The sequence below is a fragment of the Thamnophis sirtalis genome, unplaced genomic scaffold, assembly GCF_051295495.1.
Source record: "Thamnophis sirtalis isolate CommonGarterSnake01/CBP01778 unplaced genomic scaffold, rThaSir2_p1.2 scaffold_4, whole genome shotgun sequence".
Lineage (NCBI taxonomy): Eukaryota > Metazoa > Chordata > Lepidosauria > Squamata > Natricidae > Thamnophis > Thamnophis sirtalis.
The window spans coordinates 138,993,059-139,005,558 of record NW_028261384.1 but is presented as its reverse complement, the minus strand read 5'-3'; the positions used below and the strand labels follow the sequence as shown (position 1 = coordinate 139,005,558).

Below are 12,500 nucleotides of genomic sequence, written 5' to 3'. Positions count from 1 at the left end.
CCAGGTCCCCCTCCTCCTCTTCTCCCCCAGGATCGGAGTCCCGTCAGACTGTTCGGGGATCGTCTCTTTCCTCTGCTCCGCCGATGCCAACTACATCACCGGGGAGACGATAGTGGTGGCTGATAATGCTCAATCCCGTCTTTGATTCTTGGCGGCTTCCAGTTCAGCGATGACGATGGATAGATAATCGCACAAGGGGACCTCAGGAATAAGATGTGGGGGCGATTGGGGGGTGGTGGTGTCCCAGCAACGCCCAGATGGGATGGTGGTTGGGTCAACTTCAAGGGAGCGGGAGGTCAACGTTCTTGAGAAGAAGGGATGGCCTCCCAAAGTGGACCTTCTGCTAACCAGGTTGAATGTGGGTATTATGTGCCTCCGGTTAGATTTTAGGTGGAAGAACAACAACTGTTGGATTTTAGGTGGGAAAAGGCCGTTGCACACACAGCTGAGGTCGAAGGATCCCGTTGCACACGTGCGTGCAAGGAGGCTCCCCTGCTCAACCTCCCTCCGACCCGTGTTGTTGAGTGAAAGGTGGTTAGGTTGATCCTGGTTTGTTTTCACACCGTACCTCTTGGAGGTTGGGGCGGAGGGAATATCGAGGGGGGATAGAGGGGGTTTCCCTATTGCTTCCTGGGAAATTAGGGGAGGGTCTTTGGAGGGGGGGAAACCAGCTTGGACCGGCTCCAAGATTGGGAGGAGCCGCCCGAATCGGGGGGGGGGGTACGAAATATCGCTGGTGCTCGGTGTCGCTCTGCCTCAGTGCCTTGTGTGTAATCATTCAAATAAACACATCTTTGGAATCACACCTTTGTCGGGGTCTGTTTCTCTCTTCGGGGTGGGGGGGGATGCGTGGGAAGGGAACCCCAAAGCGCCTCCCCCCCACCCCATAAAAAGGGGTTCCACCAGACAGAAAAACACAATCCGCAGTCTTCTCTCTCCTTTTTCGGATCTGGTGCCAACCCCTCCCTCTGCATTTGGGAGGGGGGTTGTTTCTCTCTTTGGGGTGGGGGTTGGGCTAGTTGGCATACCCAAGGGAGCCCCCCCTCTTCCTCATCTCCCCATCTCCCCCTACCCGCTCCCAAGGGACTTCCCAAGCACAGCCCCTCCGCCATCCCTCGCATCGGGAATAATTCCGATCCTATCTTCTTTTTTTTCTTCTCCTCCTTCCTTTCCGATTCGATTCGGGGGGGAGGCAGGAGAACGCCCCCCCAGTCCAATTCCTCCCATCATCGTCCCACCCACCCCCCCTCCTTCCCAGCCAGCCAGTTGCCGCCTTAAACCCCCCCCTCCCCTTCATTGTGTCTCCATGCTGGGGGAGGGAGGAAAACGGTCCAGCCGAGTGCTTATTATTCTTTTGCAAAAAATAATAATTGAAAATTGAAAAAAATCTGGGGTGGGGGCACAGATCAGGGCTCTTCCCCCCCCCCAAAACAAGATCCTCTTTGCTTAGTGCCTTCGGTGGATTCTCTCTCTCTGCTGATTCAGCTTCGGCTTTCATTTCAGCTCTCCATCCTTCTCTCGCTCTCTCTCCATCCTTCTCTCTCTCCATCCTTCTGTGTGTGTGTGTGTGTGTCTCATTCCAGCCATCCCTCTCTTTTCCAACTCCCCCCCCCCCACTCCACCACCAGCCCAGCCGTGTCCCGTGCTTTTTTCTCCTCCTGATCCCTCCATCATCCGCTATTCGTCTGCCTCTTCGCCTGATCCCTTCTCCTTTTTTTCTTTCCCTCCCCCATTCTACCTTTCGGAGCTCTTTTTAAGCCCACCCAGGACTCCCTTTCCCCTACTTCCCCCCCCCTCTCCTGCTTCCTCCATGGGGCTGTGTTTTTCCCCAGCCCCCACCAGCGGTATTCCCGGCGGAGATCCCCCTCCATCGATCTACTGGGTGTGTCTCTGAAGCACATCTGTGCCTTTTCAGAAGATCTAGCGAGTGGCTCTTTCCTCCACCCCCCCTTCTTCGCCTTTCCAGACTGTTTCGTGGGAATCCACACCTGGTAAGTGTGAGGTGGGGGGATTATTCTCCGGGAGGGGTGTGTATATGTGTGTGTGTGTGTGGGAAGAGCTGTTGCTTTGGGCTTTTTCCTGCATGCGGCGGTCGTTAAATGAAACGACATGAAATAGATATATATGTATATATATTTCTACATTCTGCCCATCAAATGCACCGTCCGGATCTGGCTTGGCAAGATTTTGCCCAGGGTGTTTTTATGATGAAGAGATGGGCGATCTGGGGTTATAGGGCTAGATCTGGGCTAGACCTGGTTAAGGTTGGTCCCCCTTTTGCTGGCGAATGTGGGGCACGTTTAATGTGGGGCGGGCTCTGCAGCTGACACCAATTCTGCCTGGGTGTGTAAAAAAAAAGTGAGCCTCGCACAACAGGGACAAGAAAGGTGGCACGCACACACCCTGCCTGGTGGTTGTTATTATCATCATATATATCTATATATCTATTGCATGTGCAAAGGGCTGGATTTTGTGCGTGCAACGGGCTTGGGCGTGCGAGCATGAATTCCTGTCCTTTTTCTCTCTCTTTTTTTTGCCTTTTGCAGCTTGAATGTGGTTTGAGGGTGCCCTGTGTGTGTGTGTTTCTTTTTAATTATTTTAAAGACACATCCATTTCGAGTGCCTTGATACATGCGTGTGCATTCACGCGCATGTGTGATCTTCCTCGGGTGATGTCAACCTTGCCTTGTGCGATGGGCAGCCTCCACCGTGGTGCTTGTTTACAAAAGTGTGTGTGTGTGAGTGTGTGTGCAGGAGTGTGTGTGTGTGTATGGGGTTGTTGCACATCTGTCTCCCTTAGGAGGCAACGCTTGTATATGAGTTGTTTTCGATCTTGGCTTGCTGGCGGACGTAGGTGAATCTTATCCTCTGATTCTTTGCTTTTTAATTTCTCTCTCTCTCTCTCTCCCCCTTTCTCTCTCTCCCAACTCCCTCACTCTCTCCGTTTTTTGCAACATGCATGAATTATAATTGTAGTTCTATTAGTAGCTGTTATGGTATTATGGTATTTTAATGTTTGTCAGCCTTGGCAACTTTAAGAACTGTGGACTTTAAATCCCAGAATTCATTCGTTCTTTCTTTCTTTCTCTCGTTCTCTCTTCCTTTCTTCCTTCCCTCCTATTTTCTTGTTTTTATTCCTTCCTCCCTCCCTCGCTCTCCACTCTTTTTGCAACAAGCCTGAATAATTAGCAATCGTGGTATTTTAGTGTTTCTTAGCCTTGGCAACTTTAAAAACTGTGGACTTCAAATCCCAGAATTCATTCTTTCTTTCTCTCATTCTCTCTTTATTCCTTCCTTCCCTCCTATTTTCTTTTCTTGTTTTTATTCCTTCTTTCCTCCCTCTCTCCACTCTTTTTGCAACAAGCCTGAATTATTAGCAATTGTGGTATTTTAGTGTTTCTTAGCCTTGGCAACTTTTAAGAACTGTGGACTTCAAATCCCAGAATTCATTCATTCATTCTTCCTTCCTTCTTCCCTCCCTCCCTCTCCCTTTCCACTCTTTTTGCAACATGCATGGATTATAATTTAAATTGGCAACTTTAAGAACTATGGACTTCAAATCCCAGAATTCATTCTTTCGTCCTTCCTTCCTTCCTTCCTTCCTCCCTCCCTCCCTCCCTCCCTCCCTCCCTCCCTCCCTCCCTCCCTCTCTCTTTCCACTCTTTTTGCAACATGCATGGATTATAATTTTAATTGGCGACTAAGAACTGTGGACTTCAAATCCCAGAATTCATTCATTCTTTCTTCCTTTTTTCTTCCTTCCTTCCTTCCTTCCTTCCTTCCTTCCTTCCTTCCTTCCTTCCTTCTTCCCTCCCTCCCTCTCTCCCTCTCTCTTTTCCACTCTTTTTGCAACATGCATGGATTATAATTTTAATTGGCAACTTTAAGGACTGTGGACTTCAAATCCCAGAATTTTCTTTCTTTCTTTCTTTCTTTCTTTCTTTCTTTCTTTCTTTCTTTCTTTCTTTCTTTCTTTCTTTCTTTCTTTCTTTCTTTCTTTCTCTCTCTCTTTCTCTTTCTATCTTTCTCAATTTCTTTCAACCAATTTCGTTGTATTTATTTTGTACAATGACAATAAAGACTATACTAACATTCTCACTTTTTCCTTCCATCCTCACTCCCTCCTTTCCTCTCTCTCTCTCTCTCTCTCTCTCTCTCTTCACTCGTTTTGCAACAAGCATGGATTATAATTTTAGTTGTATTAGCAATCATGGTATTTTAGTGTTTCTCAGCCTTGGCAACTTTAAGAACTGTGGACTTCAAATCCCAGAATTCCCTTTCCTTCCTTCCTTCCTTCCTTCCTTCCTTCCTTCCTTCCTTCCTTCCTTCCTTCCTTCCTTTCTCCCTCCCTTCCTCCCTCCCTCCCTCCCTCCCTCCCTCCCTCCCTCTTTCCACTGTTTTTGCAATGCTCATTTGGGTATCCACCTAATCTCTATGTCTCTCGATGCAGGCTTGTTCTCTACGTTTCTGTCGCACATGGTGTGCCTCCTCACCAGCCGTACTGCCTCTCCACCGCTTGGAAGAGGTTGACCAATCGCCGGGGCGGTCTAGATTGCTTCTGATGGGCCCTAGGGAGGAAAACCCCAGGATCCACTTTTCTGTCTGATGCTCCAGAGGTTGTTTGGACCGGGAATTCCAGAACCTCCATTCAGGGATGGCCTCCTAAGACCTAGAAGAGCACAGCAAGTCTAGTTGAGAACTTTGAGAAGGTCCCTCAGCCACCATGCATGGAGTATCACCATGCCTTCATGGCCACCTGCAGCTGGGGATCCGCCTCCTGCTTCTCTTCTATCTATAAGTCCCCCCCCTGATCAACCGAGAGGCCACCCTAGATTCCTCAACCAAAGAGTCCGGGCCTACACCTTCTCTGTCCTGAACTTGTGACATGGAAAGCCGTCACCAAATGTTGGTCTCCTGATGCTGAAGAAGCGAGACGACGCACCGCAATGAAGTTCTTCTAGGAACTAGCATGTTTGGTTCTCGCCAAAAAAAAGACCAACTGGCTGTCCCTGGGCTCTACAAAGCCCTCAGATTGTCTACGTCGCCACCAGATTCCTCCACAGACCTCAGAAAATCCATATCTTCTGATATTCCAGGTGTCCAACCCATCCCCAATTCTCTGGACTTCCGACTAGACAACACAGATTCTTGAGGAACATCAATAGATAATTCCTGGACCATTGCTTTATTTGTAGTTGGAAGACTATTTTTTTTGGGGGGGGAAGGGTTCTTACTAGAAAGAGCAGTGAATCTGTGCTCAGAATATTCCACAGACGAATTTTTCCCCACACACATTTTGCACTTTTACACCCGCGACTTTTCCCCTAAACTTTTAAGTTATAACCCGCCGCACGTTCGTGATACCACTCAACGTTGGGCTGCCCCTACCGCTAGCTTCCATCCGCCTTCAGCGATCCTGCCACGAAACCTTCCGATTCCTCCTCGTTACTCCCCGGAGCTGATGCCCAACGGTAGCCAAACGCGCCGGCATTAGCAAAATTGGAATTGCAGTTCAGCCGAGCGAGGAGGCTCCCGGCCAGAGACGGAGAACGGCTTGCCAGATCGATGTCTGGCCGTCCAGAGGGAGCTATGGAGGATTGAAGCCGGTCTGGGTGGAGCCTCGTCATGTAGAAACGACTTCGCCGGGCAGGGGAGATGCGCACCGGGACACGGAGATAACTGCAGCCCGACTGGCCGGGGACAAACATTACATGAATGTCCAACGGAGGCAGATTTGAGTTTGATGATGGAGGCTGTTATGTGGGCGACTGGGAAGAGGGCCGGGCCCATGGCTATGGGGTGTGCACAGGCCCGGGCGCCCAGGGGGAGTACAGCGGGCGTTGGAGTCGCGGCTTTGAGTCTCTGGGCGTCTACACTTGGCCCAGCGGGAATACCTACCAGGGCTTCTGGAGCCAAGGGAAACGCAGCGGCCTGGGCGCGGAGCGGAAGAGCAAGTGGAGTTACAAGGGGGAGTGGTGCCACGGGCTGAAGGGCCACCTGGGCATCTGGGAAAGCCACTCGGGCGTTGTCTACGAAGGCATGTGGCGTGAAGGTCTTCAGGATGGCTACGGGATGGAGACCTACGCGGACGGAGGTGAGTCAGGAGAACAGGTCAAGAAGGGGGGGCAGTGCGGGCTGGGCCGTTGTTTCTTCCCGGTCTGGTGGTCCCAATGTATCTGTCTTCTGATTGTCCACTTGGCCCATGATGGGGTGCCCCTGTCCAGTTCTCCTCCGTAAGTGTTGAGGGGCAATCGGAGAAGAATCAGGATTCTTTCCATCTCTCCACACACTTTTCGTATACGGTTGCTTCATGCCTTTGTGATGGCGAACCAATGGCACATGTGCCACAGGTGGCATGTAGAGCCCCCTCTGGGGGCACGCCAGCCCAGCTCCACTGCACATGTGCGCACGCCTCCTGCCAGCCAGCTGGCCTTTGAGACTCTGCGGCACATGCGTGGGGGGCGGGGCCTTCCCTGATCTCTGTAGGGTTACCCCCCCCCCAGCGCGCCCTCCCTTTCTACTCCATTTCTGCCGCCCGCACCAACCTGGAAGCCAGAAGGGGGCACTGGGGGCCCAGGGCGCATGTGTGTGGGGGGGAGGGTGTTTGTGCATGTGTGGGGGTGGAGTTCCAGAGTTGAAGTCCACAAGTTTTAAAGTTGCCAAGATCTAGAAGTTCCTCTAGAACACCATTTGTGTCCCAGGATAATGGGAGGTGGTGATTGTGGTGGTGATGGAGGTGGTGAGGATGATGATGATGTCAATGGCAATGGGGGTGATGGTTGTTTCCACCCCTCTTGCGTACACTGTCCATACATGGTTGCTTTGTTTCTTCATCTTGAGGTTCTTCTAGAACACCATCTATGTATCTCAAGATAATGATAGAGGTGATTAGTGGTTGAGGTGGTGATGGTGATGGTGATGGTCGTGGTGGTTGATGTGGCCCATAGAAAGTTGGTCACATTTCTCCACATACTTGTCATTCACCCTTGCTCCATCTCTTCATCTAGATGTTCCTCTGGAACACCATCTGTGTGTCCTAAGATAATGGGTGGGAGGTGGTTGTGGTGGTGATGAAGAGGGTGAGGATGGTGGTGGTGATGATGGCAATGGAGGTGATGATTCTTTCCACCTTTCTCACACACACTGCTCAAACACCGTTGCTTCGTGTCTTCATCTAGAGGTTCCTCTACCACACCATCCATGTGTTCCAAGATTGATGGTTGTGATGGTGGAGGAGATAGTGCTTGTGGGTGATGCGGTCCATAGAAAGTTGGTCAGATTTCTCTGTATATTTTTTATTCACTCTTGCTCCATCCCTTCATCTAGAGGTTGCTCTAGAACACCATCTCTCTGTCCAAAGATGATGGGTGGAGATGGCTGTGGTGGTGATGGAGCTGGTGAAGACGATGATGGTGATGATGATGTCAATGGTGGTGATGGTTTTTCTGACCGCTCTCTCACACACTGTTCTCACACGGTTGATTCGTTTTTCTTCTAGATGTTCCTCCAGAACACCATCTCTGTACAAAAATAATGGGTGTAGATAATTGTGGTAGTGATGGAGGTGGTGAGGAGGAGGATGGTGATGATGATGATGTCAGTCGTGTAGGGTTTCCTGCCTAAGCAGGGGGTTGGATTAGAAGACCTCCAAGGTCCCTTCCAACTCTGTTATTCTATTCTATTCAATGGTAACGATAGTTCTTTCCACTGCTTTCACACACAACATTCACACAACATTGCTTCATGTCTTCATGTAGAGGTTCCTCTAGAACACCATCTGTGTGTCTCAAGATAATGGGTGGAGGTGGTTGTGGTGTGGGCGATGTGGCCCATAAAAAGCTGGTCCAATTTCATCGTAGAGTTTCATACTCAACTGGGTGATACAATGTAGCAGGTTTTCACACACACGTTGCACATCCGCTTCCAAGCAACCCTAACCCTTGAAGGACCTACGCAGGTCCTTCACTCTTACGTAGGTCCTCACCCATGACTTTTCTCCGTGGTCTCCAACACAAACATCTGGGCTTCTTGATCCAGTTTCCATACACCAAGACAGTTCTCCTTTCTTGGTAGGTCTGAGAAGGCCTGAGTGGTTTTCTTCAGCTGGACAAGAAATGTTGGACATCTCTTGTCCAGGAGATGTGGAATGTCCTTCGCCTTCTTTGGTTGACCTCACCTTTCCCTCCATTGCAGGTACTTACCAAGGCCAGTGGCAGTCCGGCAAGCGTCATGGGTATGGAGTACGCCAGAGTGTCCCGTACCGTCAAGCCACCCTGGTGCGCTCCCCACACCGGACCTCCCTGGAGTCCCTCCACAGTGAGGCTGATCACAATGCCCCTGTGGTACCTCTCCCTCCTCCTTCGCTGCCTCCTCCGCCACTCCCTGGGGACAGCCCCGCCTCAGGATCCAGGGGTGGCTTTGTGTTAGCTTTCCCTGGAGATCCGGACTTTCCCAAGGGGACCAAGAAGAAGAGCGGAGGGTTCTTCCGGCGGTCCTTGCTCCTGAGCGGGCTAAGAGTGCGGAGGGCCGAGTCGAAAGCCTCTCTGGGCAGCAAGCGAGGCTCCCTCAAGAGCGAGGCAGGGGTCAGTTCAGCAGGAAGTGAGGCCACAACTCTCAGCTACGCCGAGACCGAACCTCCTGAGCTGCCTTCAACTCTCACCATTGAAGGTTCCTCCACCGAGGTCTACGCGGGAGAATGGCGGGCCGACCGGCGCAGTGGCTACGGGGTGAGCCGCCGCTCCAACGGGCTGCGGTATGAGGGCGAGTGGCTGGGGAACCGGCGACACGGGTACGGGCGCACCACCTACCCCGACGGTTCCAAAGAAGAAGGGAAGTACAAGCTCAACCGGTTGGTGAGCGGGAAGGTGAAGAACCTCATCCCGCTTCGACGGAGCAAAGTCAAAGAGAAAGTGGACCGCGCGGTTGAAGTGGCCCGGAGAGCAGTCAGCATGGCTCGTCAGAAGCAAGAATTAGCCATCGCCAGGTAAGAAGGGAAACTGGAGGTGGGGTGGGGGGGAACAGGACAGAGACTAGTACATTCCTACAATCCTCTTGTTGAATGGTTGTCACTCAACATTTGACACGGAAGAAGGTTGCCTTGCCTTGAAGGAATCTTCAACATGCGGGTGGAGAATGATTGAATCGATGAGGTGTCCTCCTCACTGAACATCAGCAGATGTTCTCCTTCCATAGTCTAGATCAGGGATGTCCAAACTTGGTCACCTGAAGGCTTGTGGCCTTCAACTGGGAGGCTCGCGGCCTTCAACTGGGAGGCTCGCGGCCTTCAACTGGGAGGCTCGCGGCCTTCAACTGGGAGGCTCGCGGCCTTCAACTGGGAGGCTCGCGGCCTTCAATTCGGAGGCTCGCGGCCTTCAACTGGGAGGCTCGCGGCCTTCAATTCGGAGGCTCGCGGCCTTCAACTGGGAGGCTCGCGGCCTTCAACTGGGAGGCTCGCGGCCTTCAATTCGGAGGCTTGTGGCCTTCAACTTGGAGGCTCGCGGCCTTTATCTCGGAGGTTTGATGACTTCAACTCGGAGCCTCGCAGCCTTCAACTGAGAGGCTCGCGGCCTTCAATTCGGAGGCTCGCGGCCTTCAACTGGGAGGCTCACGGCCTTCAATTCGGAGGCTTGTGGCCTTCAACTTGGAGGCTCGCGGCCTTTATCTCGGAGGCTTGATGACTTCAACTCGGAGCCTCGCGGCCTTCAACTGAGAGGCTCGTGGCCTTCAACTGGGAGGCTCGAGGCCTTCAACTCGGTCGCGGCCTTCAACTGGAAGGCTTGCGGCCTTCAACTGGAAGGATTGCGGCCTTCAACTGGGAGGCTCGCGGCCTTCAACTTGGAGGCTTGAGGCCTTCAACTGAAAGGCTTGCGGCCTTCAACTCGAAGGCTTGAGGCCTTCAACTCGAAGGCTTGCGGCCTTCAACTCGAAGGCTTGTGGCCTTCAACTCCCAGAATTCCCCAGTGAGCCGCGGCTGGCTGGGAAATTCTGGGAGTTGAAGCCGCCACAAGTCTTCACGTGGCGAACGTTGGAGACCCTCCGTTCTAGAACTAAAACGAGCGTCACGTCAGGGAGAACATTTCTAACCAACTCATTTTGAACGCCAAGGTTTTTGCCAATTTTATTCCCAGCTTCTGCCTCGGCATTAAAACCGATTCGTTGGAAAACAAGTTCCTAGATTTATTCTGATTTTTGAGGACTATTTTTTGATAGAGAGGAGATAGGATTACAGATGGTCAAGAGAATAATTCCTCCCCTCAGCGGGAGCCATTTTGAAAAAAAGAAACAGAACAAAAATTCTCTCTGGGGTGTTTTTGGGAGAGTCCCACACAGACTTTAGCGTGTAAAAAAAAATCCATCATCATCAGGCCTTCCAGGTGGAAAATTCGTTATAAAAATAATTTGGGGCTGATGGGAAGGGATGAAAAGGCTTGTGGTTGTGGTTGTGGTTGTGCGTGTTAGGTGTGTAGACTTTGGCTCCAGGCCTCAAAATTAAGGGAGAAAAGATGAACTGAGGCAATTTTTTAAGACTATCCCTCTTTTTTTTCTTCTCTTTTTTTTCCGTCTGCATTTTCTTTCTTTTTCGTCTTTTTCCTGTTCTGCCTATATTTTCCTCATTCACCAAATCTTCTTTCTCTTTTCCTTTTTTAAAAATATTCCCTTTTATATCCCTTTTCTAGCTGTTTTCTTTTCAAATCCCCTCCTGCCCCCTAATCAGGCCACACTCCCTCCCCCCCTCTCTCTCTTTCACACTCTTTTTCTCTTTCTGCCTTTCTCTCTCTTTCTCTCCTCCCTCTCTTTTTCTCTCTCTTTCTCTCCATCTTATTCTCTTTCTCTGTCTCTTTTTCCCTCTCCCTCTTATTCTTTTTCTCTCTCCCTCTTTCTTTCTCTCTCTTTCTCTCCATCTTTCTCTCTCTTTTTCCCTCTCCCTCTTATTCTTTCTCTCTCTCTCTCTCTCTCTCTCTCTCTCTTTCTTACTCGCTTTCTTCCTCTTTTTCCCTCTCCCTCTCTCTTGTTCTTTTTCTCTCTTTCTCTTTTTCACTCTGCCTTTCTCTCTTTCTCCCTCTCTCCTTCTTTCTCTCCTCCCTCTTTTTCTCTCTCTTTCTCTCCATCTTACTCTCTTTCTCCATCTCTTTTTCCCTCTGCCTCTTTCTCTCTTTCTCTCTCTCTTTCTCTCTCCCTCTTTTTCTCTTTTTCTCCCTCTCCTTCTTTCTCTCCTCCCTCTCTTTTTCTCTCTCTTTGTCTCCATCTTACTCTCTTTCTCTGTCTCTTTTTCCCTCTCCTTCTTATTCTCTCTCTCCCCCTCTTTCTTTCTCTCCCTCCCTCCTTCTCTTTCTCCCTTTTTATTTCTTTCTCCCTCTTTCCCCCTCTCTCTTTTTCTTTCTCTTCCTCTCTTTCTTCCTCTCTTTTTTCCCTCTCCCTCTCTCTTGTTCTTTTTCTCTTTCTCCCTCTTTCTCCCTCTTTTTCACTCTGCCCTTCTCTCTTTCTTCCTCTCTCCTTCTGTCTCTCCTCCCTCTCTTTTACTCTCTCTTTCTCTCCATCTTACTCTCTTTCTCTGTCTCTTTTTCCCTCTCCCTCTTATTCTTTCTCTCTCTCCCCTTTCTTTCTCTCTCTCCCTCCCTCTCTTTCTCTCTCCCTCTTTTTCTTTCTTTCTCCCTCTCTCTCCCTCTTTCATCTCTCTTTCCCTCTTTCTCTCTCTCTTACTCTCTCTTTCTTCCTCTCTTTTTCCCTCTCCCTCTCTCTTGTTCTTTTTCTCTCTTTCCCCCTCTCTCTTTTTCACTCTCCCTCTTTCTTTCTCTCTCTTCCTCTTTCCCTCTCTTTCGCGCATGGTCTAAAACTGTAGGAGAGTCCATCTGTATGTATGTGTATGCGCGCAGAGCTCGCACGCGCCTCTTTGTGTTTGTATGTGTGTGTGAGTGTGTAAAAAGGCCGTCTCCTGGTGTAGGCTGCCCGGTCACCTAGGCAACAGGAGGACGGGCGAGGCGATTGGCTGACGGCTACCATGGCAACAGCCGCAGCATCCTACGGGCATGGACCAGGGACGGGAGGGAGGGAGGGGAGGGAACGAGGCGGAGCTGTTTCAGGGAGAGAAGACACAGCATTGGGGCTGATCGAGAAATGTTGTTGCTTCGCGCGCACACACACAAACACACGAGGGTGGGGAGAAGAGCTGAGAGGCATGGAAACAAGAGGAACAGACACTGAAGACAAGGAGCTGTGTGCATAAACAAACCAAGATGCACGTTGCGTGGGTGAAGGCAAACCAGGTGTTATGGGGGTTGAGATGTGTGTATGGGGAGGGGGGTGAATTGCAAGGAGGCAAGCAGGCTTTTGGGGGGGGTTGCATTCAAGCAGAGCCCCCCACCCCAATGCAGCAATCATTCCTTTTTGCATTTCTTCCTTTTCGCCTTCCAAGGCGAATTTTGGAATCTACACGTAGCCCTCGATTTACGACCAATTGAGCCCGGCGTTTCCGTCGTTAAACGAGAGACATGGGTTGAGGG

At 50.7% G+C, this 12,500-nt stretch overlaps 2 protein-coding genes across 2 annotated transcripts in view; both read left to right on the top strand.

Annotated features, from left to right (window-relative positions):
* The window catches only part of LOC106542970 (dehydrogenase/reductase SDR family member 4), a 23,101-nt gene extending 22,441 nt beyond the window's left edge, over window positions 1-660 (top strand). Inside the window, exon 8 of the mRNA XM_087714238.1 lies at window positions 31-660. Within this exon, the coding sequence (XP_087570364.1) occupies window positions 31-145 (115 nt within the window). The 3' untranslated portion in view covers window positions 146-660. The remainder of the gene's footprint in view (window positions 1-30) is intronic.
* A 922-nt stretch (window positions 661-1,582) lies between these two features.
* JPH4 (junctophilin 4) overlaps window positions 1,583-12,500 on the top strand; it is a 35,289-nt gene continuing 24,371 nt past the window's right edge. The window contains exons 1-3 of the mRNA XM_087714237.1: window positions 1,583-1,991; window positions 4,451-6,094; window positions 8,194-8,983. Coding sequence (XP_087570363.1) covers window positions 5,716-6,094; window positions 8,194-8,983 — 1,169 coding nt within the window. The 5' untranslated portion in view covers window positions 1,583-1,991; window positions 4,451-5,715. The remainder of the gene's footprint in view (window positions 1,992-4,450; window positions 6,095-8,193; window positions 8,984-12,500) is intronic.